General features: G+C 37.4%; 1 protein-coding gene across 1 annotated transcript in view; it reads left to right on the forward strand.

The window, feature by feature from the left end:
* The window catches only part of LOC107688516 (cadherin-7), a 59,439-nt gene that overhangs the window by 15,190 nt on the left and 18,303 nt on the right, over window positions 1–25,946 (forward strand). The window contains exons 3-8 of the mRNA XM_016486209.1: window positions 11,400–11,694; window positions 15,935–16,054; window positions 17,334–17,501; window positions 17,991–18,178; window positions 20,894–21,147; window positions 22,176–22,312. Coding sequence (XP_016341695.1) covers window positions 11,400–11,694; window positions 15,935–16,054; window positions 17,334–17,501; window positions 17,991–18,178; window positions 20,894–21,147; window positions 22,176–22,312 — 1,162 coding nt within the window. The remainder of the gene's footprint in view (window positions 1–11,399; window positions 11,695–15,934; window positions 16,055–17,333; window positions 17,502–17,990; window positions 18,179–20,893; window positions 21,148–22,175; window positions 22,313–25,946) is intronic.

Raw genomic sequence — 25,946 nt, forward strand, 5'->3', positions numbered from 1 at the left:
ACCCTCGGGCAACTGCTTCAATGCCTTGGCCTGGTGGACTTGCAGGAGGGCCATGGCATGCAGGGCAGAAGCGGCCTCTCCAGCAGCACTGTAAGCCTTAGCCGTCAGAGCGGAGGAGAACTTACAGGCCCTAGACGGAAGGCGTGGACTACCCCTCCAGGCGGCGGTGCTTTGCGGGGAGAGCTGCATGGCAATAGCGCGCTCGACTGGGGGAATGTCCACATATAATTCGTCGAACGTGACTGACTGAAAGGGAACTGAAATATGATGTTATTAATATAAAATGTAAACACTTTTGATAGTCACATTTGCTGAACTGATGTTTTGAAATAGCAGTGGTGTTTCAGCCAATTAGAAAGTGTTCCTTTTCATTAATGCCAAGTGAAATCACAAAATTGGCCTGCATATTTCCTACATGTGAATATTTGAATCAGTAATATAACATTACTCTTAGGCTATTTTAAAAGCTTTGTCTGATATTCATTTTCAGACACTTCAAATGAAGGCACGGGAGAATGGAGGATGACGTATTCTGTCCAATCAATCTGGGCTTTTAAAGTGTTTTAGCCATCAATTCTCCTCGCATTAATGCCAGTGTGAGATGAACGTGTAGACTGATGCTTTCTTTAATCAAAACTGTTTGGCATGTGGATGATCATGTGTTTAATGAATATCACATGTAGCGTTTGATCAGACCTCTTTGATACAATGTGGATTTTATAATCATACTTTGAGCTACAGTATAAATGAGCCACACAAAGAGGGGAAAAAAGTATCGTCACAATAGGAAGCATCTTTTCTTTTATGTATTGGCTCCAGTCTGCTAGCACTGTGATTGCTTCATACGCACAGGCTTGTAAGTAGTTAGCTCGATGCTAAATGCAAAGACAGCCAAACACTTTCCCGTTTTAAAGATAATGAGCCTGATACTCCAGCATGCCACCTGCTCTACTATCCTTGGCTTTTACAATACATTATCTCTCAGCCACTACATCTCACACACACACACACAGACACACACACACACACACACACACACACACACACACACACCCCACCACCTCTAATTAACGCAAAATTACTGAAGCACAATTTCTATTCTAACCCCAGTAAGCGAATGCATTCAAACAATCCTTCCAAAACAGCGCTAATATAAAGGAAACCAGGCTCATTACATCAGAGATTGCAGAGAGAACAGAGACCCGTGTTGCACTTTCAGTGAATTATTCATTCCAGTGTGTTTCGCTTTAAAACACGAGCACTATCATTGGCCAGATGAGACGCAAAACTACGTTTTCTCGACTGGATAACCAGTCGTGCTAGTAAAGTTTTGATGGATGAAGACCGCAATCAAGGTAAAGATGATTGTGGTGGCGTACAGGAGTCGTTCAGTAAGCACGCGTGAGTCCGTTATAATAATGCGTGTATGAGTGCTCTTGATGCACTGATCGCACATTGTATTTATGCACAGGCACAGACATTTCTATACATTCACATTGTTTCCACACACATTCACTATAATGTTTTGATTTGTCATGTTTATGTTGCTGCGTTTAGTTATACTGAATGGATCCGTGTACTGTAGTAGATATATGCAGTCGAAGTGTGCGATTAATCGAGATTAATCACAGAAAAAGAGTGTGATTAATTAGATAAAAAATTTTAATCTATTGACAGCCCTAGTTAATACATATTTTATTAATTGTAATTAAATTATGATATGTACACAAAGTTGCTGAATGAGCTCCTATTTTACATAATTTAATTTTAAACTATTTTAATATAAATGAAATAGCCAATAAATAAATAAAATCTATATTATTTTAAGAATATACCCAAATGATGACAAAATAAACATTTGAAACAAGATTAATGGTCTATGCTTAATTCCATTAAGTGTGCGATTAATCGAGATTTATCACAGAAAAAGAGTGTGATTAATTAGATTAAAAATTTTAATCTATTGACAGCCCTAGTTAATACATATTTTATTAATTGTAATTAAATTATGATATGTACACAAAGTTGCTGAATGAGCTCATATTTTACATAATTTAATTTTAAACTATTTTAATATAAATGAAATAGCCAATAAATAAATAAAATCTATATTATTTTAAGAATATACCCTACTAGACAAAATGACCAATTAGTTACATCTCAAAATCTAATTTATTCAGCAAGAACTTGACATTATATTGACCACAAGTGACACAGTAAAGTTTCTAATATTACTAAAGATACAATTCTATTTCAAATAAATGCTGTTCTTTTTAAATTTCTATTCATCAAAGAATCCTGCCAAAAAGTATCACAGTTTCCACAAAAATGTTAAGGAGCACAGCTGTTTTCAACATTGATAATAATAAGAAATGTTTCTTACCAAATCAGCATATTAGAATGATTCTAAAGGATCATGTGACACTGAAGACTGGAGTAATGGCTGCTGAAAATTCAGTCTTGTCATCACAGGAATAAATTACTCTTTAAAATACATTTTACGGTAACATTTTGCAGTTTTACTAGTTTTACTCTATTTTTTTTATTAAATAAATGCAAATAAATGCCTTGTTGAGCATAACTGAATTCTTTCAAAAACATAATACATTTTACTGACCCCAAACATTTGAACAGTAGTTTATAGACACTAGTGTTTATGTACCACAATTACACAATTGAATAGCTGTCATATTCCTGAGGTTTTTGCTAGCCAAGGTCTAGTTTTGAGGCGAGTAGAAGAGCAAGAGATGAAGTTTGGGACCTAAACCTTTTGTCTATGTTCAACACACAGTTTTATGCATATTGCAAAAACATATCATGAAAATGTTACATACAAGGTAGATATTTACAGGTGCATCTCAATAAATTAGAATGTCGTGGAAAAGTTAATTTATTTCAGTAATTCAACTCAAATTGTGAAACTCGTGTATTAAATAAATTCAATGCACACAGACTGAAGTAGTTTGAGTCTTTGGTTCTTTTAATTGTGATTATTTTGGCTCACATTTAACAAAAACCCACCAATTCACTATCTCAACAAATTAGAATAATTTAATACACGAGTTTCACAATTTGAGTTGAATTACTGAAATAAATGAACTTTTCCACGACATTCTAATTTATTGAGATGCACCTGTACACTGGTAGGCGTAAGTTGTGTGTGGATTATTCTGACCTTTTGACCCTGCCCTAACAGTGAGCAGAGACTAAACCCTGTCAGCAATAGCTGGCTTGATGATACCATAAACCTCTAACAACCTCATTTTTATGTTCATGCAGAAAGTTGAAAGATGTGGAATGCTCTCATATACATGAGACAAACACACTTTCCAGGCAGAAATTTGAGACTCCAGGCTGATTGAAGGACTTTGATGCTTCCAGAGAGTAAAAGAGAAGAACCCTTTGAAGCAATTTTCACATCACTGATCTCCATCATATACACAATCTTGTCATTTACATCATTGTTTTTTTTTTGGCTTCAAACACTCTTTGCAGGAAACATAAGAAACCTTTAATTTCCATCTCTAATCAACACTTGAAATAACATTTTCTGCTCTTGGTTTTATGCTTTATCGATTGTCTCTCACTTGCAATTCATGCTGGATTTTTTTGTTACTCTGAACAAAGAGCAGAGAAGCGAACAGAGAGGCTTATTCTCAACCAAACATGCAGTCGAACATACCGAAGACCAATCTGCCCACCCGTTATTATCTGCAAAATTATACCAGAATGAATTTAATGAATATGTCTTTGCCATCTTGATATCGTACCATCAGCGACTGGGATTATTGCCCATGGTGACCTCTTTGCAACCTGATGAATATGGATATGATAGGTCCAGCTTGAATAAAATGCTCAAACGAGAGGGATATCAAAGAGAGCGCGATGAATAATGCATATCCGTGTCTCCGGGGTGAGTTCAGTAATATCAACAATTATTAGAAATGACCCCAGTGTCTCCACTGAAAGTACACATTCATTACAGCACTTCCATGTGAGTTCACTTCGGAATAAGCATAAATAAGTGTCCGATGTCATTAATAGTTCCGTCGCACTAAGTTACCTGGACTTGTAAGTTTGAATTGCCTGGACTAGGCAATTAAAAGTCTCACCTCTGGTTCAGAATCACAGGAATGCATCTCTGATAATCCGCCATACTGTATCAAAGCCTCTCAGCTGCTTGCTGTCCTCCCATTCCTGTATTTGAGCTTCATAAGGTGTGCAGGGCCCGGCGGTTTGAATCCCTCAGCTGGGCGTTGAATGTCCGATCAGATTCTGCCTATATTCACTGAGATCGCCAGAGAAAAAGGCTTTGAATTCAGCCTTAATTGGGGGGGATCCTTTGATGGTGCAGTCTGTGTAATAGCACAAGGGGAGGGGAGAGCATTCCCAGGCCGACTTCCGTCGCAGCCCATTTGCATTTCCTTTTTCCTAGCCTGCCAAAAACAACTCATAGCTCACCTTCTATGCGCACTTAATGAGAAGCAGACCAGGAGTGCCGCCGTAACCCCGCGGTGAGGATGAGATCCACACTTCTCTACCCTTCTGGCCACCGGGAAGCTTTTCGTCAGTCAGGCTGAGCAAATTAAACGCGCCCTCCGTCGCGCCCGCCCTCCCACCACATCAATGATTTGCGCAAACTGAATTAAACAAAATGAAACAGAAGAGAAAGAACTCTTTTCATGTTGCGGCTCAACAAGCGTTCCCCAAATCCTCTTTGGAGTGATTTCTAACATATGCTGGGTAATTAAATGCAGCGCTGGAGAAGATGGGCCGCTTTTCATCTGCTTCCAGTCCGTACTGGTCCATGCCATGGCCATTTGTCATCAGTGCAGATGAAAGTCATTGGGTTGGCAGTCACGGCCCGGGCTCCGGTGCCAACCTTGCGAGTGCGTGTGCATGTGCGCGCATATACGCTCGCTGAGTGCGGGCTTGCACCTGAACGCCCACAAATGGAGATGAAGAAAGTGAATCATGTCTTTTCAGATAATTAAGGCTGAGGGCATTGAGGGTGTCTAGTCACAGAGGCACTTTTTAATAGAATCCAGCTGAGTCTTTCTCATATGGAGAGTGATATGAGCTGACACCACTGAATCTAATGACAGGGAATAAGGAATCCTCTACAATAAGGCCGAGATGTGGCTCGCACTTCCTCGGTGAAGAGCAGCTCAGCAACACAATAAAATACCATTTGCATTTATATAGCACTCTGCAGGTGTTGATTCAGGTGAAATATTACAACAGGGGGAAGAATCCCACACCACGAGAGCGTATTGAAAGGCACTGGCAAATAGATCCAGTATGTAAAAAGCTATCAAGTACAAATGACTGCCTTTCCTCACAGATTCAGTCGTTTGCCTTTATTATAGAGCGGATTTTAGTCCGGCTCTTGATTACCCGGGGTGGTAAGATGGTTTTAAAAGCAAAGGAAAATTACATTGGAAAGCGCTACATCACTTGAGCCTGGAACAGGGAAGACAATGGGTGTCCCGGCTCTGTCGTTAGCTGTTAGAAGTCACAAACAAAAAGCATTGACGTACGAACGGCTCCAGAATGCCAAGCTGGGTTTCTTTCACCTTTAAACGGTGAGCCAAGGGTATCTCTAAGGCAAATGTCGTTTTAATGAGACCGTGTGGGTCTATGCTTATGTGCTTACGCAGCAATTAATGACAGCTGACAAACTTGTAACATGCCTCACTTCAGTCCTTTATGCTAGAGGTTTGTGTTAAGAGCTTTTCGTGTGAACACGAATCAAAGTTTGGTTTAGTTGGTTGGTGTGAATGCTGTTTTCTTAATCTAAATGCGTCCCAGGGATTTTTTTATTATTGATTGATGCAGACTATCATATGCACCTGATTTTGTAGGGTAGGGGTATGGACAAAAACAAATCATACTCACAATGTTAATATTTTATTTCAAACATAAGTGCAGATACTATTAATATTGCATATTTTGTCAAACAATTTGACAGTGAAACACTGAAAAACTGAACAACATTAATTATGAATATACCATTTTCTTTTTTCAAAATACCATGGTTAAAGTTAGTGTTAATGCAGTAAATCCATGACAAATATTGATGATTTATATATTGAACAGCCTTCCAATTTGTTCATTCGTGGCACAATGTTTCTCCTGTTTTTCACGTTAATGCTAAGAATGTCAGCCTGGTTTCATCTAGACTTTTTTAAATCACAGTTTAAATCACAAAGTCATTGAGGCTTTTAAAAGGACCTTTACTCCAAATCCAAACACTTCTCACTGGACATTTTAATAAACTGCAGCACAGTTTAACAGTGATGTTGTGAGGTCGATCTGAAAATAAATACACTTGCTCTGAGCTTGCACTGCACTCTCTGCTGGCCCAAACTGATAAATGGTTCAGAAAGGTAGCGCTGTTTCTTTCTGCTTTTGAAGTGTGTGTCATTTGATTTTTCTCATACACAACACAAATAGCAGTGCATAATCAAAGAAAGTTAGGTAACTTGCAAACTCTAACAAAACTTGCAGGAAAAAGTCGCAAAATGCAACCATTTAGTTGCAGTATGGGGCCCTATTAATGTATAATTTGCACATTCCTGTACATGCTAATTATAGTATAAAACATCTCCCATCTCTGATTGTCTCAAGATAACAGCTCACATTCTTTGCGTGTCTTGCAATGCATTTATGGCAGACAAATGCAAGTGCTGCTTTTGGCACTTAAAGTTTTAGGGGTAAATCCAAGGTGACAAAGGTATGAATAAAACAGTGCAGTGGCATCTCCCCTTCCTGAGACATTACCTAGCTACAGCTTTGCCTAGCACTCATGTTGAAGACAATTTTCAGTATGATCTTTTTTCATTCATAGACTACATGGAAATAAAGTCAGACTGGCATCAGTTATTAAAAACTAAAAATGTATTCTTAATCTTTCCCAACAAAATGTTATGATACAAAATAGATAATGACATTTTAATGCATCCAATCAGCTAGGCCTAAATCCCTTAGCTTTAGAATGGTGATGCTAATGAAGCACGAAAGCTAATTGCAATAATGCTAACCAGCAGCCATGTGGAAAACTCATAGATGATTCTTAAACAAACCAGATGCTGAGTCACCGTGCTAACCTTAATGTGGTGGGAGTTTCCCGTTTGTCAGCCTGCAACAGAGCACAGTCATCCTCAAAGAGCAATGCTAATCATGCTATCACTGCAAAAATAGGTTACCCTCTCCTCCAGGAAATGACAGAAAGTATGAAGGTTGTTTGATCCACTACTTGAAGCTAAAATGACTAGAAACATGAACATGAAGTAGGCCTACTGTTGCCATTCAGAGTTATTTTATGATAATTTACCACACGTCTTGCATAATATCTAACTGTGGTGTTTTTATAAAGACAAATTATCTATATATAGTAAAAAGCTATTGTCTGATACCATGTTATTTCTTCTGATAGGCCTAAGTAAGCATTGCTGTTTTGTGACTGCTGGTAGCCTAAATACAGTTAAAAACTATGTTTGCAAAATACAGTATATTTCCTTAATCAGTTTTTAGTACGAGTCTACAACATGGCATGGTAAAACATAGTAAATGTGCATTAGTCTCTCCATACAGTTCATACTGCTTATATTTAATACCACTGAAAAGTTTGAGGTTGATAAGATTTTTTTAAACGTTCTTAAAAGAAGTCTCTCATGCTCAACAAGGCTGCATCAAAAGTACAGTAAAAACATTGAAATATTATTAGAATTTTTAAACAATGTTTCTATTTTATTGTATTACAAAATATAATTTATTCCTGTTATGCATTTTCAGCAGCCACTTCCCCAGTCTTTAGTGCCGCACGATCCTTTAGAAATCATTCTGATGTCAAATTAAATCATTATGATGATTTGGTGCTTAAGAAACATTTATTATCAGTGTGAAATGAAAAGTTGCTGCTTAATATTTTGTATTATATATTTGTATTTGTATATATAAAACTTGTAATATCTGTACAGCTATATGATGCGGCTTATTTTGCAGTGCTTAATTCGCAGACAAGAGGCATGTTCATTGCTTTGATTGAGTAGATGTAGTTAATTAAGGAAGGCACCATCTGTAATATATCTTGCTGTGCAATTTTAGTCACAGCTTCTGAATCGCTATGGCGAAATTACACTAAATCAGAGAGAACGCCTCGCCAGTGCCGATCACTCCAGCAACGGCGCTCATATCAGTTGTGTTATTTATTACGAAGTTCGTTTCAGTTTGAAAGTCACTCATTAGTGGGATTGTGAGGAAAGTAATTGATGTGCGCTGGCAGGCAAGGCACTTCCACGTTTACCACATCCATAATCTTTCCGTATTTGGAGGGATTGAGAGCGGGTAAGAGACGGAGCGTCATATTAAGGGCACCCCTGCAGGATCCAAGAAGGAGACAGATGAACATAAATTAGCTGTGTGTAAAACAGGCAGCGTTTGTAATCTCACAACGTAATTGGGCTCGCTGGTTTGCCAGAGACAGATGACAGGGATGTAATGACAGCCTTCATTTATCTTCTTTATTGTGGTGGAATGCGTTGGCAGCGTGAGACTGGTGCCGGTCCAGATGAAGGAAATGTTACGTTGTGCTATCATCCCCGTCAACAACAACCCACATTGCTGATTTACACACTCAGACATAGCATGACTCAGCCAGTTCGTTAGGGGTGGCAAGATTGCCGGCAGGTCTTACTAAAGGCTGAGAGAGAAAAGGTGAGCGCTCATCCCAAGACTTCACGGTCCTAACTGGCTTCCTCCAGCAGTTTCCTCCTCAGGCTCGGTTCCTCCTTCCTCTCGCTCCTGTTTTAGCCTGTTGTTCTTGTTCTCAGCAGCCCATTAACGTGCACCTTTTCGTCTCGCCTTCTCTCCACTTCTTATTTATTTTTTATCTCTTTCTCTGAGCTGAAAAGAGCCAAAGGCCAAGAGATAGACGACTAAGTCTAGAGACAACCTCAGAGTTGCATTCCTGCATAGGAAAGTGATTCACATGTTTTCCTCACATTCGCATGCACACAAACATATACAATGAGCTGTGCTCAGAGAGCTGTCTGAGAATATGGATAATATTGATTTGAAATATTTGGCACAGACATTGCAATGTCGTTTTGAGTTATAATCTTGTTTTCTTTCCTATGTTGCAGTATTTCCTATTGAAACAACTTACTGAAGGGATTTAGTTTTTTTTTTTTTTTTTTTAAATAGCCAATTGTTATAGTTACATCATAGACATGAAACATGATTTGCTTCTTGGTAGTTGGTTGCATTTAGTGTTAGGGTAAGGGACAATCTCATAATAGAGAGATTTGATTGGACAAAAATCTGTGTAGTGCAGAATGGGTCATCAATTATTATTATATTTCTTTATATTTTTTTCTCAGATTTTCCAGAATTTCCAAGTTTGTATATGTGTTTGAAAGTCAATTTTGTGAACTTGTAGGAGTACACTAGCATATACACTGATCCTTTTTCATTTTCTTATGCTCTTATGCTTACAAAAGGTGTATTTATTTGAATAAAAATACAGTAAAACAGTAATATTATGAAATATTATTACTATTTAAATAACTGTTCTCTATTATTTAATTTTTAAAATGTAACTTTTTCCTGTGATGGCAAAGCTGAATTTTCAGCATTCATTACTCCAGTGCTCAAGAAACATTTCTTCTTATTATTGATATTGCTAAGGAAACAGTGATACTTTTTCCCAGGATTCATTGATGAATAGAAAACTCAAAAGAATGCCACTTGTTTAAAAAATGGCATCTTTTGTAACATTATAAATGTTGTTAATGTGACAACTTTTTGAACTTTTGAGAACGGTAATACGATGGTAATACGTTTGACGGCTTTATTCAGATGAAAAGATATATATACATTTATCGTAATAATTTTAGATGAGTTTGCGAGCCGGAGCGGTATAGCTGAGCACACAGAATCTAATGATCTGCAGTCATCATCACGGTGAATTATGGTCAGAATAAACATTTGAAAAAATAAATGCAGAGCCGAGCCACACAACAGTCATCAGACCGGAGTTGGCCTTGGAGAATTGCCAGCACTGACATCCAAACACACATTTACTTTGATTAATTAGCCTCAAATGTCATTAGCACACTCGGTTCCTGAACTGAAACCATTGTAATTTTTGATTAACTGATATCATATGTGGAGCAGCGCCGTTTTATTGGCAAGTAAACGGCAACCTAAACCAGATGTGACTAGATGGGAGCTTTTTTTCCTTTTTGCAGTCCTGTGGTGTGACAAATGAATTAAAAATACAATTCCATATAGAGAATGTGGTCATAAACTGCATGCGTAATATAAAATCATTAGAATAATGCTGTTTAAAATGGTTTTAGATGAATTATAGCATGTCACACCACAGGACACTGCTTGCCATCTTCCCAAATTCAGTTGTGGGTTCACTTTGTCCCATGAAAGTAATACAGCTATGATGCACCAGCCAATCATTGTGAGTCTGTCTGTGAAAAACCGCATCATAAAGACTTATGATATGACAGGACTGCTTAAATGAAGCAAACAAGTTGTCTTTTCATACCGGCTAGATCCTGTACATGAAAGTATTGTTCCACAGTGAAAGACAGTCTCCTGAGAAATGCGGATTTGAAGACAAAAAAATGTTAGATTTATATGAAGGAAAGAAAAACAAAGGGAGTAAAGGGAGCTAAGGACTTGGCTTATAATCCCCCAGAGAGGGAAATAAAGTCTTTCAAGAAATAAACAAGTAAATAAAATCACTCACTGCTGGTGACGGAAATACCAAGTCAGTTGCCATAAAATGGTAACGGCATGAGAAAAGGGCTCATGATGAGGATTTCGGGACTGTGAATTAAATTGGCCAGTTTTTATGGTTTATTACAAATGTGCATTTTTGGCACTATTTGAACACAATGGTTAATATAAAACAACAAACCATGTATAATTGTCAGGCTTCTCACAAAACAACTGTATACTAGCAAATCTGACTAAACATTCAGGAAAGAACGACTGGCCGTGAGATTTCTGAGATTTTCCCACTGCCGTTCATGCTTTTTTTTTTCTTTTAGTCGGAAAGGTAACTCAGCAACAGCACCTCAAGCCATATTCTGTATAAAAATGAAAGATGGATTTTTTTTTAATCCATTCGTGTGTTCTGAGATGTGTGAGGAAGAATAACTTGTGAGTTTTGACATTTGTTCAGTCCATTCTCTTGTGTTGACTTGCACAAATCTGCTGGAGTTGGTTTATCCCCATTTATTATTTAAAACACTGCAGAAGTACTTTCTCATGAGTAAACACAATTTCTGGCATTATTCATTACTATGCTAACTAGACAACTGTTACAATAATAATAGATATGAATGACTGTTTTCTCATTTCTTCTTTCCCTGTAGCTTCATTCCGATGTGGACAAAGGTGAGGGCAATGTAAAATACGTGCTCAATGGCGAAGGTGCAACATCTATTTTCACCATCGATGAAAACACAGGCGACATACATGCCACGAAGCGCCTGGACCGGGAGGAACAGGCCTACTACACACTACGAGCTCAGGCCAGAGACCGGGCCACCAACCTGCCAGTAGAACCAGAGTCAGAATTCGTTATCAAAGTGCAGGATATCAATGACAATGAGCCCAAGTTCCTGGATGGCCCTTACAATGCTCAAGTGCCTGAAATGTCTCCTGTTGGTAAGTGCCTTGGATTTGTTTATACAAAACAAATCATCAAAGAGTGATGTTAGGAATACACAATATATGTGCAGATTTTTAAAAAGGTTTATTAATATTTGTTGATTTTGGACATTCAATTGTGCTTGCTCATTTTCTTTAAGTGAGTCTTAGATGATGGCAAAGGTAATCTAAACATAATAAAAACACTAATAAACTTAAGGCAAGACACTACAGGCAAAAACATTTTTTTTTTCATTCACTGGTCAATTTTGAGATTTTGGCTTGTCATAATATGTTGTTTCATAGTAGCAGAAAGAAAACATTCAAAATACACTTTTAAGTGTTTATTTGATTGCACTTTGTCTAGTTACGGCTGCAGATTTAAATTGCAATACATATTTAAGGGTTTTTTCCTCATGCACTGAGCAGCACTTACAGACACCAAACTTTACAGTTTTATACCTATCTGTATTCTAAAGGTCTTGACTGAGGGGTTTGTTCATATATCATTTGCCTGGATTTATACAACATTTCATTCGTTTATTCTTTTTTTTCTGGCTGTTGACAGTATTCTCTGATTTATGGAGTGATAAAAAGAGATATCCAAAATCCTTTGACTCTAATATGTCAACAAAATAAAAGCAAGAATTTTGCCTTTATCAAGTGTTGAGATTTCTGTTTTGGAAATGTATTCAAATTAGTGTTTAATTAATTAGATAATGCCTCATTTGCATTTTTAAACATTCCATTTCAGAAAACTTGCAATACAAAAATCATTTTGCGGCTTTTAATGTAATCAATCAGCTGAAGAAGGTGATACCTATTGGTAAAAAAAAAATATTGCCATATTCACCTGAGGTGTCTTGCCTTAATAACAATAGCTGTTAAGTTTATCTTTAGCAAATCTCAAAATGAATAACCTTTTTTTACTGTTTTATTTTTAAATTAAATTGACAAAATATTATATAATTTATCAATAATCAGTTAAAAAGATGAAACAAATATCAGTTTATCATATCAGCCAGGGTATAAATATTGGTGCATCCATACCAGATATTTTGACATTCAATTTCATGATGATTATTGGTAATTGTGTCACGTATTTGTTTAGCTATTGAGGGTTTGCTGTGGATCACCTAAGAACAGTGATATACATAATGAATGCCCTCAGTACGAGGCACTTGTTTGTCAGTTAGACCACGCGGAGCGTAGTAGCTGACAATCACGCAAGCATTGACATGCTTTTTTTAGAGGAGCAATTAACATGCTGGCTGCCATTGTCTGTCCGACGGCGTGAACAAAGCCATTAGCCTCTGTGAATGCAAGCGACCCTTGTCCTCAATGACTGCTTTATAGATCCATTTAAATTCATTAGCAGTCAACCGGTGATGAATGGATTTGATTAACGAGAAAATGATTAATTTAATTTGGTAATTAAGAAACAGGAGATTGTTTGCAAGTGTGAGGACCACAACCTAACCCAGACACCTCTCCCTCAAGCCAGACGTCAGCATGAGGCCGAATGGAAATTCACAACATATGCCTTATACTCCCATCCAATCATTTTCACACATTGCGGTTTCGCTATGATGTGTATTTAAGGGCTGACCATATTAACTGGCTATAAATGTACCCGCCTGCTGAATCTAAAGAGTCTGAAATGATTCTGCAGAGGTACAAGGTTACCTTTAAGAGATTAAATCACATTGCGCCATCAGATAAAGAGTAACACTCATTTGGCCTCGGTCCCTGCGGTGAGGTGTTGCCATGGTGCTGCGTTTTTGTACACTCATCTGTGCCTCCAGATGCTTAGGTTACCAATATGACAACATCTGGGCCTGTCCCCAAATGTCTCCTTTACTTTTTTACAAGCAAACGCATTTAAGGATAATCTGCATTTCTGAGGAACACCGCAGTCTGGAGCGGTCTGTAAACTGCGCTCAAATGAAGGCCTGGCACATTCCATTAGCCATTTTACAGTTTAAATCAAATCTGGGGGAAATATCAGTAAGCCAGTAAAGCAGAGCTAAACTTCCCTTTGTGCTCCAGTTCTACAGATTAAATGATAAAGTATAGAATCTACACTACCTTTTAAGTTTTTGAAAGAAATTCTTACTTATATTTAGCTGTGATGCGTTAAAACAGACATTTACAAGACTTTCACTTTTTTATTTTTACCAAAAATAAATAAATATATACAAAATTCTGTTCTTTCTATTCATCAAAGAGTCTTTAATATATCACTTTTTCACAAAAATATCAAGCAGCACAACTGATTTCAACTGTGAAAATAATGAGAAATTTTCTTGAACACTAAATTAGCATATTGGAATGATTTCTGAAGGACACCGAGTAATGGCTAATGAACATTCAGCTTTGTTTTCACATTATATTTTAAAATATATTAAAATATAAAATAGTTATTTGAAATTGTAACTATATTTTAGAATATCATGGTTTTAATGTGTTTTGGTCAAATATCAAATAAATGCAGGGACGTCTTTCAAAAACAATAAAAGTCTTACTGTCCCCAAACTTTTGAAAGATACTAAGTGCTGCAGATGTCCAGTTTCTATCACTGTGAAAAAAGCAGTAAAAACAATAGAAAATCACTATAAGCAGTGTTGGGGATTAACTAGTTACATGTAATGGAATTACATAATTTAATTACAAAATAAATGTAACTGTAATCTGTTGCAGTTACTCAGAAAAAATGTGCAATTACATTACAGTTACTTAAGAAAATGTTAAGGATTACAAAGGGTGTTACATCTGAATATTTTCACACACACATACAGATATGATTGATTTCTTTCCCAAATTGCATTGACTGTTTTAAAATATGAGACACCAATGTTTTAGGAGTTTAGAACACAGAATAGGACACATGCTTATTCAATAACTGTTTTATTTCCTATCTGGGTGAATGTATATGCTTTATTTTTCAGGATTAACTGTTAAGGCATTGTTAGATGCCAGTGTTTCCTGTCATAGCTATGCAAAGATTTGATTCAAAAAACAGTATCATAGCACTTAGACTCTTGTTATGATTTAAAATCCATATTTGACCTCAGAACAATCTCAAAGTAAAAAGCGTTGTTAAATTCTGATTTTGTGGTGGCTGTGCTTTAAAATTAAATTATTATAATCTTAATTCAAGTGAAGAAGGCGTTTGAAAGTCTGACTGTAATCAGTGTTGAGTACTACTGTAAGGTTTACCCTGCCTGCTTTAAATTATTTAAAATGATTAACAGTTGAAAACATTTGTTTGAAATTTAGAAAAGTGATCAAATGTAATCAGTTACATTACTTTAAAAAAGTAATTGAAATAGTTACGCTACTTATTACATTTTAAATAGGGTAACTTGTAATCTGTAACCTATTACATTTCCAAAGTAACCTTCCCAACACTGACTATAAGATAAAGAAAAGCAAGTGCAGGCCACATACAGAATTGTGTTTAAAGTGTGTGTTTGGCTTACGATTAGATTTGTTTTGTCCTTCTGGGCTTTTTGCAAGGATGCATGGCTTAATGAGAACTGAGGCAACACCAGCTCTGTACTCTGTAATCAAGACAGGCACAAGAATACAAAATACTGCAGAAGCCAACACAATATATGTTTCTATCTGAGTAACGTTGTTAATTTATGCAAAAAATGTGAAAAACAATCGTGAAAATAATTTATGGCTAAAGCAGCATTTCCATCCCATGTGTTCAAGAGAACATAATCGTAATTTCTGGGGAAATTGACACACAATTGAAATGAAAGTTGTTGTCACTAGGGAAGCCACTGTGACTCTTTTATTAAATGTAATTACTTCCAAAACGCTCTAATGAACTTCATGTATGCTAGCGATCAGCGGCAGATGCCTCGTTTCTGTGACTGACAGCGTGTCAGATTGTTCAGGGAGGCAAGAGAAGCCTCTTTTAATGCATATCACAGGAATAAATTACATTTTATATACTATATTAAAAATGGAAAACATTTATCTAAAGTTGTAATAATATTTCCATATTATTGTTTTTACCACATTTTTGATCATATAAATACAGCCTTGGAGAGACTTCTTAAAATCTGCTGGAACAGAACAATAGACATCTACTTATGTGCATCCTAATGTTTCTTTATTGGTTTACTTGAGCCTGTTCATGTTTCGTGATAGGCTACATCAGATTTCAGTTCTGTAATCAAGTGAGGCTCGATGCCAATGCATGTCTGGTACCATTTGACCAAATTGCGTGGATAATTTGTTCCAGGCACATCTGTAGTTGAGGTTAAGGCGACTGATGCAGATGACCCCACATATGGAAACAGTGCCAGAGTCGTGTACAGCATCCTTGAAGGACAACCCTACTTCTCAGTGGACCCAAAGACAGGTACGCACAAATTACAAATGCTTATTCCATTGCAGCAAAACATTTAAGCACTAAAATCTTATCTAGCAGCAAGATTTTGAGTCATTCTCACCAATCAAGCTCTTTAGGTAAACAGTGTACAATATCTAATTCAGATTCATTTCTAAAAAAAAGAAAAGCACCACACGCTTTCTGTTGTCACTTGAGCGACAAGTCTTTTCAAAGCGGTAACCACAAATTCCTGTAATGGAAACATGCAAACGTCAAGAGACCGCTATTTTGATTGACTCACTTAAAGACAGAAAAAGTTGATGGGACTTGTGATGAAGTTACTGGCGCACATTACCACCTGATTACAGAGAATGAAATCCTTAATGTAATCAGCACTCTAAGCTGTAACTGAGGTCATTTCCACATATGGACTCAATCAACAGGGTAAATTATAAACCTTGATTAAACTTTTTCTCCTTTTTCTTTTAAAGTGTGTGGCTAATTTTAGAGATACCACCACAACATGTGGAGGAAAATGAAGATATAGCAAATAGCAGTGCTTACTGATTAGGATTTATCGTAGCTTCCTGTGCGCAAAAGGAAGTATGTACTATTTAATCACTCTCGGATGTGCCAAGCTATGATAATTCCAAAACTAACAATGATTTGGAGAGGAAATTGATTTACAGTCCTGTACTGGCTTCAGTGAATTTGACTCATCGATGAGAGATCCATTATGATATGGCCTAACAAATCTGGAAAAGGTCCTTGCTATTTAGATTACTATATGGTAATCCTATTTTAATTGATGCACACTCCATCTCCCTATGATGCAGAGGGGAATTGATCCATATTGTAATCTAGATGCTTTACCGGGTAACGCTTTAGATTACAACCCGCAAAGAACTATGTAAGTATACTGAATTTACAGTGTACGTTTCTGTAATTATAGTGTACCTATAAAGAACATACGTGTAGGTATAAGGGAACAATGTGTTACGTTTGGGTAATAAGGGGGTAACAGCCAGATATGCAACCTGCAAAGAACTGCGTAAGTAAACTGAAGTTACAGTGTAACTTTTTTGTAATTATAGTGTACCTATTCAGTACCTCCGTGTAGGTATAAGGGAATAATATGCGAAGTTTGGGTAATCTAAAGCGTTACCCTTTATCGCAGCATTTACAGGCCAGGAGGATGTTAACATTACACAGTACATCTCATGCATCAACAACCCCCCATGTTTCTTACATTTTAATCAACACTAGACAACAGGACGTTTAGGAAAACAATTCAACTTTTTCTGTGCAGGCATTGTGAGGACGGCTCTGCCCAACATGGATCGAGAAGCACGGGATCAATATCTGCTGGTGATCCAGGCCAAAGACATGGTTGGTCAGATGGGAGGACTCTCGGGCACAACGTCAGTGACGGTCACGCTGACGGATGTTAACGACAACCCGCCCCGTTTTTCACGGAGTATGATTCTTCCACCGGCTATAAAACAAACGTGGACCCGATCCATCATTAATGCATGCTGCCTTCCCATTTAATTTGCATGCGAGCAATCTGAGATTTTTAATGGCTCAGGCTGATCTTGTATTATAGAGGTCAAACGCTCACTGTAGTTGCTGTGTAATTATCAGGTTGATGATCTTTTGAATAGAATGGAACAATCTTATTTTATAATAGAGGATTTTTTAGTTCATTGTCATAGTTATTTCTATCCCTATTTTTAGCTGCACGATACCATCACCGGCATCAGTATGTGGCCGGGAGTGTGTAGAGCTTAGTCTGTCCTCTTGCTTGCTATATCTATAGAGTGTCTTACCTGCTACGGAGCAGAGAGATACATTATTAGTTCAGACCTGGCCCTAACAGCTGGGTGATAAGGAAGGAAAAAAGAGAAATAGCATCATCAATAACCTCTGCGTGTGGGTGTGTGTGTTTGCCGGGCCTCTTTTGCAGAATCCTATCAGTTTGCTGTGCCTGAATCCCTGCCTGTGGCATTGGTGGTGACCAAGATAAAAGCCTTGGATTCTGACATCGGACCAAATGCTGAGATGGACTACAGAATTATAGAGGGCGACGGCCTTGGGGTGTTCAGGGTCACGTCAGACAAAGATACCCAGGAAGGAGTCATAACTCTACAGAAGGTATGCCAGAGACAGTCCAAATCTTATACGTATGTACTTTCGGCTCCATTGCTATGACAGGAAATAAGTGTAGGCGATAAATTTTTCATGCCTGTAAAGGGGGTGCCCTTGTAAAGAAAATGTGCTAGATGTAAAAAGTGTGTATCTTTAGATGTTATCAGAGCTTATAGATATAAAAATTCATACAGAGTAATTTCTTGCAGGCGTATTGTACATTTTGGGGGCTTTTATATTAATTTAGCTGTTTTAACTAAAAGCCACATAGACTTAAAGTAAAAAATCTGTAGGTGGTGTAGCTCTCCAAGGCTGTAATGCTTGGGGGAAAAAACATTGGAGTTTGGCAAATTCATTTTTTATTGCTTTTTAAAAAAATATGCATTAGTATGCATCAGTTCTGTTTCAAAATATTAATATTTAATAAAATATTAATAAACTCCAAAATCCCAAGAACGTATGTACTTTCGGCTCCATTGCTATGTCAGGAAATAAGTGTAGGCGATAAATGTTTCATGCCTGTAAAGGGGGTGCCCTTGTAAAGAAAATGTGCTAGATGTAAAAAGCGTGTATCTTTAGATATTATCAGAGGTTAATCTCAGGCTATGCATACAGAAGACACTAACAACCACTGGGATCATTTCTAATATAAGACCCCTTTGAGTTCCTGTCAAAGTCATTTACTCTGTGCCTGTCTGGCGAAAGAATGCTGAAGAACTCAACAGTAACATGCAATAATGGCTAGAATCCTGTTGCTTTCACACACATGGTAATGAAGTGCTGTTAGCGGCTGGTCATGACCCAAGACCTCCAGCCCACCTACACTTGACTCCTGACATTTTGCTTAAAGGCAAAACTGTCCAGTATGAATAACACTTATCTTACAATTCATTATTTATTGACTTTAGTTTTTTATTTTTGGATAACAGATATTGCATAGCCGTTTTTTTTTTCTTCAAAAATAAACATCACAGCTGTTTGTCAGATTTCCTGACAAACAGACCTCGGGCAGCCAGGATCCATGACCAGACCTCCCAAATTGTCACCCTGACTACCGGTGTCCCCCAGGGCTGTGTCCTCAGCCCTTTATTGTTCTCGCTGTTGACTCTCAGCCTGGTTGCCAGGCACCCCGGCAACCATATCATCAACTTTATAGATGACATCGCAGTGCTAGGGCTCATCAACAACAATGATGAGATAGCATGCAGAGAGGAGATGAGAGACCTAGAAAAATGTTGAGGAGTCAACAACCATCTCTTAATGTCAACAAGACAAAAGAGATAATTGTTGACTTCAGGAAATCAACAGTGTTTGGAAACTGCTCTTCCTCTCACTGGAAGCCTCTACAGTGCAGACTGCTCAGCATGTTATTTCCCCCGGAGCAGTGTCTAAAGAAAGTCAGTAACAGAATGAAGGACAATACTTTGGCCTTCAGCTTTTTCTTCCTTTCTTCCTTCTGGGAGAAGCCTCAGGAGCATATACACTCCTGAACTACTGGACCTGAGAACAGTTTCTTCCCACAGGCGGTCATGCTCCTCAACTGCTTTGACCCACCTTACTCCCACCCCATGCTTATGTATCATATGTTATAGATATAAAAATTCATACAGAGTAATTTCTTGCAGGCGTATTGTACATTTTGGGGTTTTTATATTAATTTAGCTGTTTTAACTAAAAGCCACATAGACTTAAAGTAAAAAAATGTGTAGGTGGTGTAGCTCTCCAAGGCTGTAATGCTTGGGGGAAAAAAAAAATTGGAGTTTGGCAAATTCATTTATTATTGTTTTTAAAAAAAATATGCATTAGTATGCATCAGTTCTGTTTCAAAATATTAATATTTAATAAAATATTAATAAACTCCGAAATCCCAAGAAAACATAATGATTTAAAAACTTAAATATTCTTTATATCTTGAAAAACATTCTTTTTAGTTTGAATAAAACAGTTTTCGGAATTTCTGGACCAGATTTGTGCACTCAAGTGTATTCAAGCTATATGGAAAGTATTTTATTACTTTTACTTGTCACAAGTGGTTATACCACTTGACATTTACACAGAGAAATTAGATTGAAATAACTGTAGAAAGGTTTTTCCAAAAAGTATGCAATGAGCATGAATACAAAGATAATCTGTTTAAAAACTTATATTTTGAACTCTGTATATTGTATATACAGTACAGTATTGTATATTTGCACTGTGGTTTCCAGGGAAACTATGTAGGATAGCATTGACAATAAACTGACTGACTTCTCATTTTAAAACTATAGCTAAACGTTCACAAGTGCTGGATTTGGCTTTGTTGCACCCTCAGGGAAGTTATGTTTTGTCAGTGATATGAAGGAGGCTCGGAAGGTAGTTTTCAATGTGCTGCGTATTACAGCAGACAGGAGTGATAAATGACTATATGAGAAAGTATTCCACAAGACATTTTCAGCATCATGTATCTCTGTCTTAAAATCAATGTACTGCTTTGACACTGTTCTTTTCTGTCCTGTCAATCGATAACAATACTTAAATGAAATATGAGAGCTAAAAGGAGTGGATCAAGGGTTCTTGGATGCATTATATACGTACACACATCACTGCTAGATTTCATATGTGAACTGTTTATGACTTGCCTGGATGCTTACCACATATTCTCTGTCCTTGGTTATAATTTCAGAACTATTTCTAAACTTTTTCCTCTGCTCTCCCTCCCTCCTTTTGTGTTCTTTACCTCAGAATCTTGACTTTGAAACAAAGTCAAGCTACACTCTGAAAATTGAGGCATCCAACAGGAACATAGACCCACGGTTCTTGTCTCAAGGACCGTTCAGTGATACAGCGATGGTAAGGCTGACTGTAGAGAATGTAGATGAGCCTCCTATCTTCTCCTCTCTGGTCCGCAAAATGGTCATCTCTGAAGCTGCTAAAGTGGGAACCATCATAGGAACCGTCTCTGCTCTGGACCCAGACTCCACCAATAGCCCCATTAGGTAGGACATGGCCTCGAGGAATGACTTTACACCTCAATGATACTGGTTTTATGAAGGCAAGATTAAATCTTGAGAAAGACTACAGCATTTTTAATTAAAGCTTAAAACCTTAATAAAAAATAATACCCAATTTTGGTATCGAGATAATATCTAGTCAGACTTTAACTGAATTGCATTCTCCCCTTGTAGTCTAATATGTCTACGGATAGAAATCTGATCCCAGTTATCTGTACAAAATGGCTTGCTAAAACTTGCATATAATACTGTTTAAAGGTTTGGGTGTTGGTAAGATTTTATGTTTTTGACTGTTATGCTCTCCAACACTGCACAAATTATTTGATCAAAAATACAATAAAACTGGGAATATTGTGAAATATTGTTACAGTTTCAAATAACTGTTTTCTGTTTTATTATTATTTAACAATGTAATCTATTCCTGTGATGGCAAAGCTGAATTTTCAGGAGCCATTACTTAAGTCTTCAGTGTCACATGATCCTTCAGAAATTATTCTAATATGCTGATTTGCTGCTCAAGAAAAAAAAAATCTTATTATAATCAATGTTGAAAAAAAATTAACCCATACTGATCACAAACTTTTGAATAGTAGCGAACATAATATTATTCACATAGATGAATAAAGAAAATGCGTCACAGTGTGTCTTGAGTATACTTACACATTACATTACACATTTAATAGGGTCAAGTGCTATCTGATTTCAAGCCAATCACATAAACACATGTTAATGTAAAACAGGCCTAAGATAATACATATGCAAGTCATTAGTGCTATTATTATTGCATTCAATAATTTTATTTGTTTACGTGGGAGTGGATGCAAATGTTGACTGTAAATGAGTTGTGGGACTCAGGTGTTTTGTGCTGAAAGACAAATGCTCATAATTAAGTTGTTCTGTGCCTAAGAGCCACTGAAAATAATGATCGCTGTTGGGGCTGTGACTTCAGGTCATATCTATAGAATTCATTTAAAAGTCAAAGCTTGAAATTCATTAAAACTTTTTTTCCCCAGGTATTCAATAGACAGAAACACAGATTTGGAGCGATTTTTCAACATCGAGGCAACAACAGGAGTCATCAGCACGGCTAAGCCTTTAGACAGAGAAGCCAATGCTGTACACAACATCACCATCCTGGCTATTGAAAGCTGTGAGTAACCTCAAATTATTGTTGAACTTGTTTATATGGTTGCTGTTATGGTTTGAAGGTCTTCTGAAATTTGTGAAGGTTACACTGACAATAGTTATGTTTCTTGGCTGAAACAAAGAATTAAACACAAAATACGATATGTGAAAGAGGCCCGATTTATGTACAGTAGATGTGCTGTGTTGTTCTTTTTAATTGTCCAACAAGGTCTGCCAATTACAGAAACTGCTACTGCTTGATTTGTCCTTCATAATGAGCCATTCATAGGGATCTTTTATTGAAAGATACCTTTACTGTTGGTTTGTATGGAGAAGTTTTGAGCAGCTGCATTTCGTTTAGAATCTCAAATTCTATTAGGATGAAATCCTTCATAAAATTTGAGCCTTTAATTTCACAATGAATATCATTATCCCAAGGCTGCTGGGGCTAATAGTTAGCGCTGCTCTGGGTGATCAATATTTCAAACCGTGCCCCTCGTGCATGTCGTGTCTGTCTATCTTACCGCAAGGCACATATAGCATAAGCGTTCAATCTGCGCGAGTGCTCTGGTCAGGCTGTGAACAGATGCTGCGCCGCTGAGGTGACCGCTGTCCACTGACATCTCCAGAATCCGTGCAGCTTGATCGAGTCTTGTCCTGATTGTAGCCGATGGGCAGAACTGCAGCTTCCTCTCCTGCCTAACTTTTGATGCTGATTTTCACCATGACCTTCACTCAAGTGGATCTGTTCTCTCGATCCCCTGAAGTCTTCGCACAGACAGCCATAACCATATTGACTTGAGTGATAGAGGGGAATAATATCCATCATGTGGTTACATTTTTAACCCATATCCATAAATGTGGACGCACTTAACCAAAGTTTGCAGGTTTGCCCTCATAGTCAATCAGTCATTGTCAGAGGCATCCACAGTCTCTAAAATGGGTTTTGGCAGAGAAGATTGAAATGTCCTCTTCTATTTGTCTGTAAGAATGAGACAGAGACTTGCTAGCTACCAAAAGGTATAGGCTCAAAGTCATTTGTTTTTAGGCGATGTAAGGTAAGGTGTTAATGGCCCTGAAAATCATAAAAGAGGAAAGAATTAATTTCTGAAAATGGATATTTTAGATTCTAAGGGCAACCAAATTTGAAAGGCACATTCAGAATAAAGTTGCTATGTGTGCCAGGATCTCTTCAGAAGCAGAAGAGAAATTACTATAAATGTGCCCACATAATCTATATTAATGTGCAATTTGCTATATTAGTTACTGTAAACAGCCTACAGTTACGAGAATTGATTATATTACAGAAGCACTGTATATTAATTGTTCCTAGAACAATATTGAAAAAAACTTCCATTGCAATGTTTTGTTTATCTGTAATACATACTGCATTATGATTTTTTTCAGGAAACAATTAATTAGGGGGTGCATCTGCACATATATATATATTATTTATATAATAATACGTTTTTTTTTTTCTTTTTTTTTTTTTTTAAATCTTTTCGACTTGAGTTATCATAGGCCATATTCCCACTGTTTTTACCCATTTGATATGACTAAAATAATAATCTAAAATAAATAATCATTATTATTAAATACAGTTATTAAACAAAAAAGAAATATATTGTGATAATACTATTACTCTAAAATAAAAATTAAATATGTATGTTGTGCAGCCTTAATTATTACTTATACCTTTAACTGTTTGTTGAAGATTGGTCTTATTTATCATAGCACTGTATTTATAAAAACAACTTGCATTACCTTGAACAGACATTTTATATCAGTACATATTCACTGTTAGCCCACAACATTGCTTCCTGACAAATCTGAGTATCTGGAATGAGCCCAGTAATCTCTCTAAAATGATTTCTCAAAACAGTCTTTATCTAGTAATCACAAACGACTGCCAAGGTCTTGGAAAAGTCAAGGAAATTCATTGGTCAAAAAAGTGTGGTGCTCTTACATTTGTGACTGCACTTAACATGGCGAATTATGAGCCAGTGCCCAGGGGCGTCAGTTGTGACATTATAGTCACCGCCACGACAATGTGCTTAACAGCCACTGTCCGTGCCATCGACGCTGAGGTAACTTATCACCCGTTTTATTGTTTAGAGCATTGTAAAGCAAGTTACGATATTCATCCAGCGATGGCAGTCTGCCTGGGTTTAATTCACGGTAGATCCCTCATACTCTAAAAAGTCAAATTAATAGATGAATTAGCTCAAAGCGCATGCCGTTTCTCTCTCCCCGCCTGCAACTCAGCAGGTTTCCTGCAGGTGTGTACGGCACGGAGGCAGATGGGCTCTATATATCTTGGGCAGAAGATACTGGGAGGCGAGAGTCATATATTTACTAGTGCGGTTTTGTTGGGATATGCGTTTTCTCTAAACCAGAGCACCATTTGGATTAGACAGTTAAGCTGAATTCTGCTAGCCACGTAAAGAGACAAGCTAGTGTGGAACGTACAATAAATCACTTGGTTTTCGATGGAAATCAACTTCGAATGAGCCAGCATATTTCCAGCCCACTGCCGCTGCATGTTCACACCTGCAGAATAGATTTATTTTTGCTCTCCATCAACTCATTTGGCTGAAGACCATGACCGCATTTTGTCCTCCTCAATGCCCTCGATATCATCGCCGCTGCCAAAATTATGGAAAGCTCATATGACAGGACAGCTTGCAAAAATTCATAGAGATTTTGCCGATTAGCGCCCAACTGAAATGCTCTTAATTGGTTTTGTAGTGCATTGTGAGCATGCACCAAATGTACTAGCAAACAGCAGTCATTCTACTCAAAGAATACGAGCAGCTGTGTCTGTTCTGGTTGACTAGAGGCAGTATGCCCTCAACAGGCATTTGCTGTTGGCTTGTGCTTAAGCGCCAATACCATTTGAAATATCTACACTGCATAGTTACACAACAAAAATAACCTCACACCCCTGTGCAGTCTGTTAATTTGTTGATTGCCAAGTGCAGCATGCCTGGTGGTTGAAAATATCACCTTATTTGCTAAAAGTAGAACGAAAACACAAATCAGATGTGCGTTTACAACGCTTATGTTATACCCGGGTCTTACCAGAAAGGCCCTTACGTCTGCTGTTTTGGATCGGATTGCTGATAAATGGGATGATACTGCGATCGGCCTGTTTATTTTGACAGCTCAAATTTGATTCAAAGTCACATAAAACTCTATTGCGTGTATTGCAGCAGTAATTTTCCCGGAGTCTTTTTATGGTCCTCGTCACTCATGGGAACAGTGAGCAACACAAAAAACCCCAGCAGCTAATTCCTACTTCAGTTTCTTGTATTGCATCAATCGTTGTGACTTTCATTTCTAAGATTTACTCCTTACTGTGTCCTTTTATGCATACAAAGGGTCAAATTGTTAATGTAATCCAGCTTCTGAACAATTGCCAGATATAAATGATTTCTGATTTATTTCTCTGGATAAAATGAGCCGAGTGAACAAAGTTTAGGCAGCCGCAGTAGGAGAAGCACTTTTGCAATCACTTGTAAGAACATCAATGGGAATATTTAAGTTGAGCTCTAAAGTTCAGGAGGAGCATGTTCATCTAATCCTGTCAGTCTCAATGCAAGTGTAGCTAAACGGCTCCTTAGCTCACTTTTATGACATCTGCTTCCCCCCCCCCCCGC

This window comes from Sinocyclocheilus anshuiensis, unplaced genomic scaffold (assembly GCF_001515605.1).
Source record: "Sinocyclocheilus anshuiensis isolate Anshui unplaced genomic scaffold, SAMN03320099.WGS_v1.1 scaffold329, whole genome shotgun sequence".
NCBI lineage: Eukaryota > Metazoa > Chordata > Actinopteri > Cypriniformes > Cyprinidae > Sinocyclocheilus > Sinocyclocheilus anshuiensis.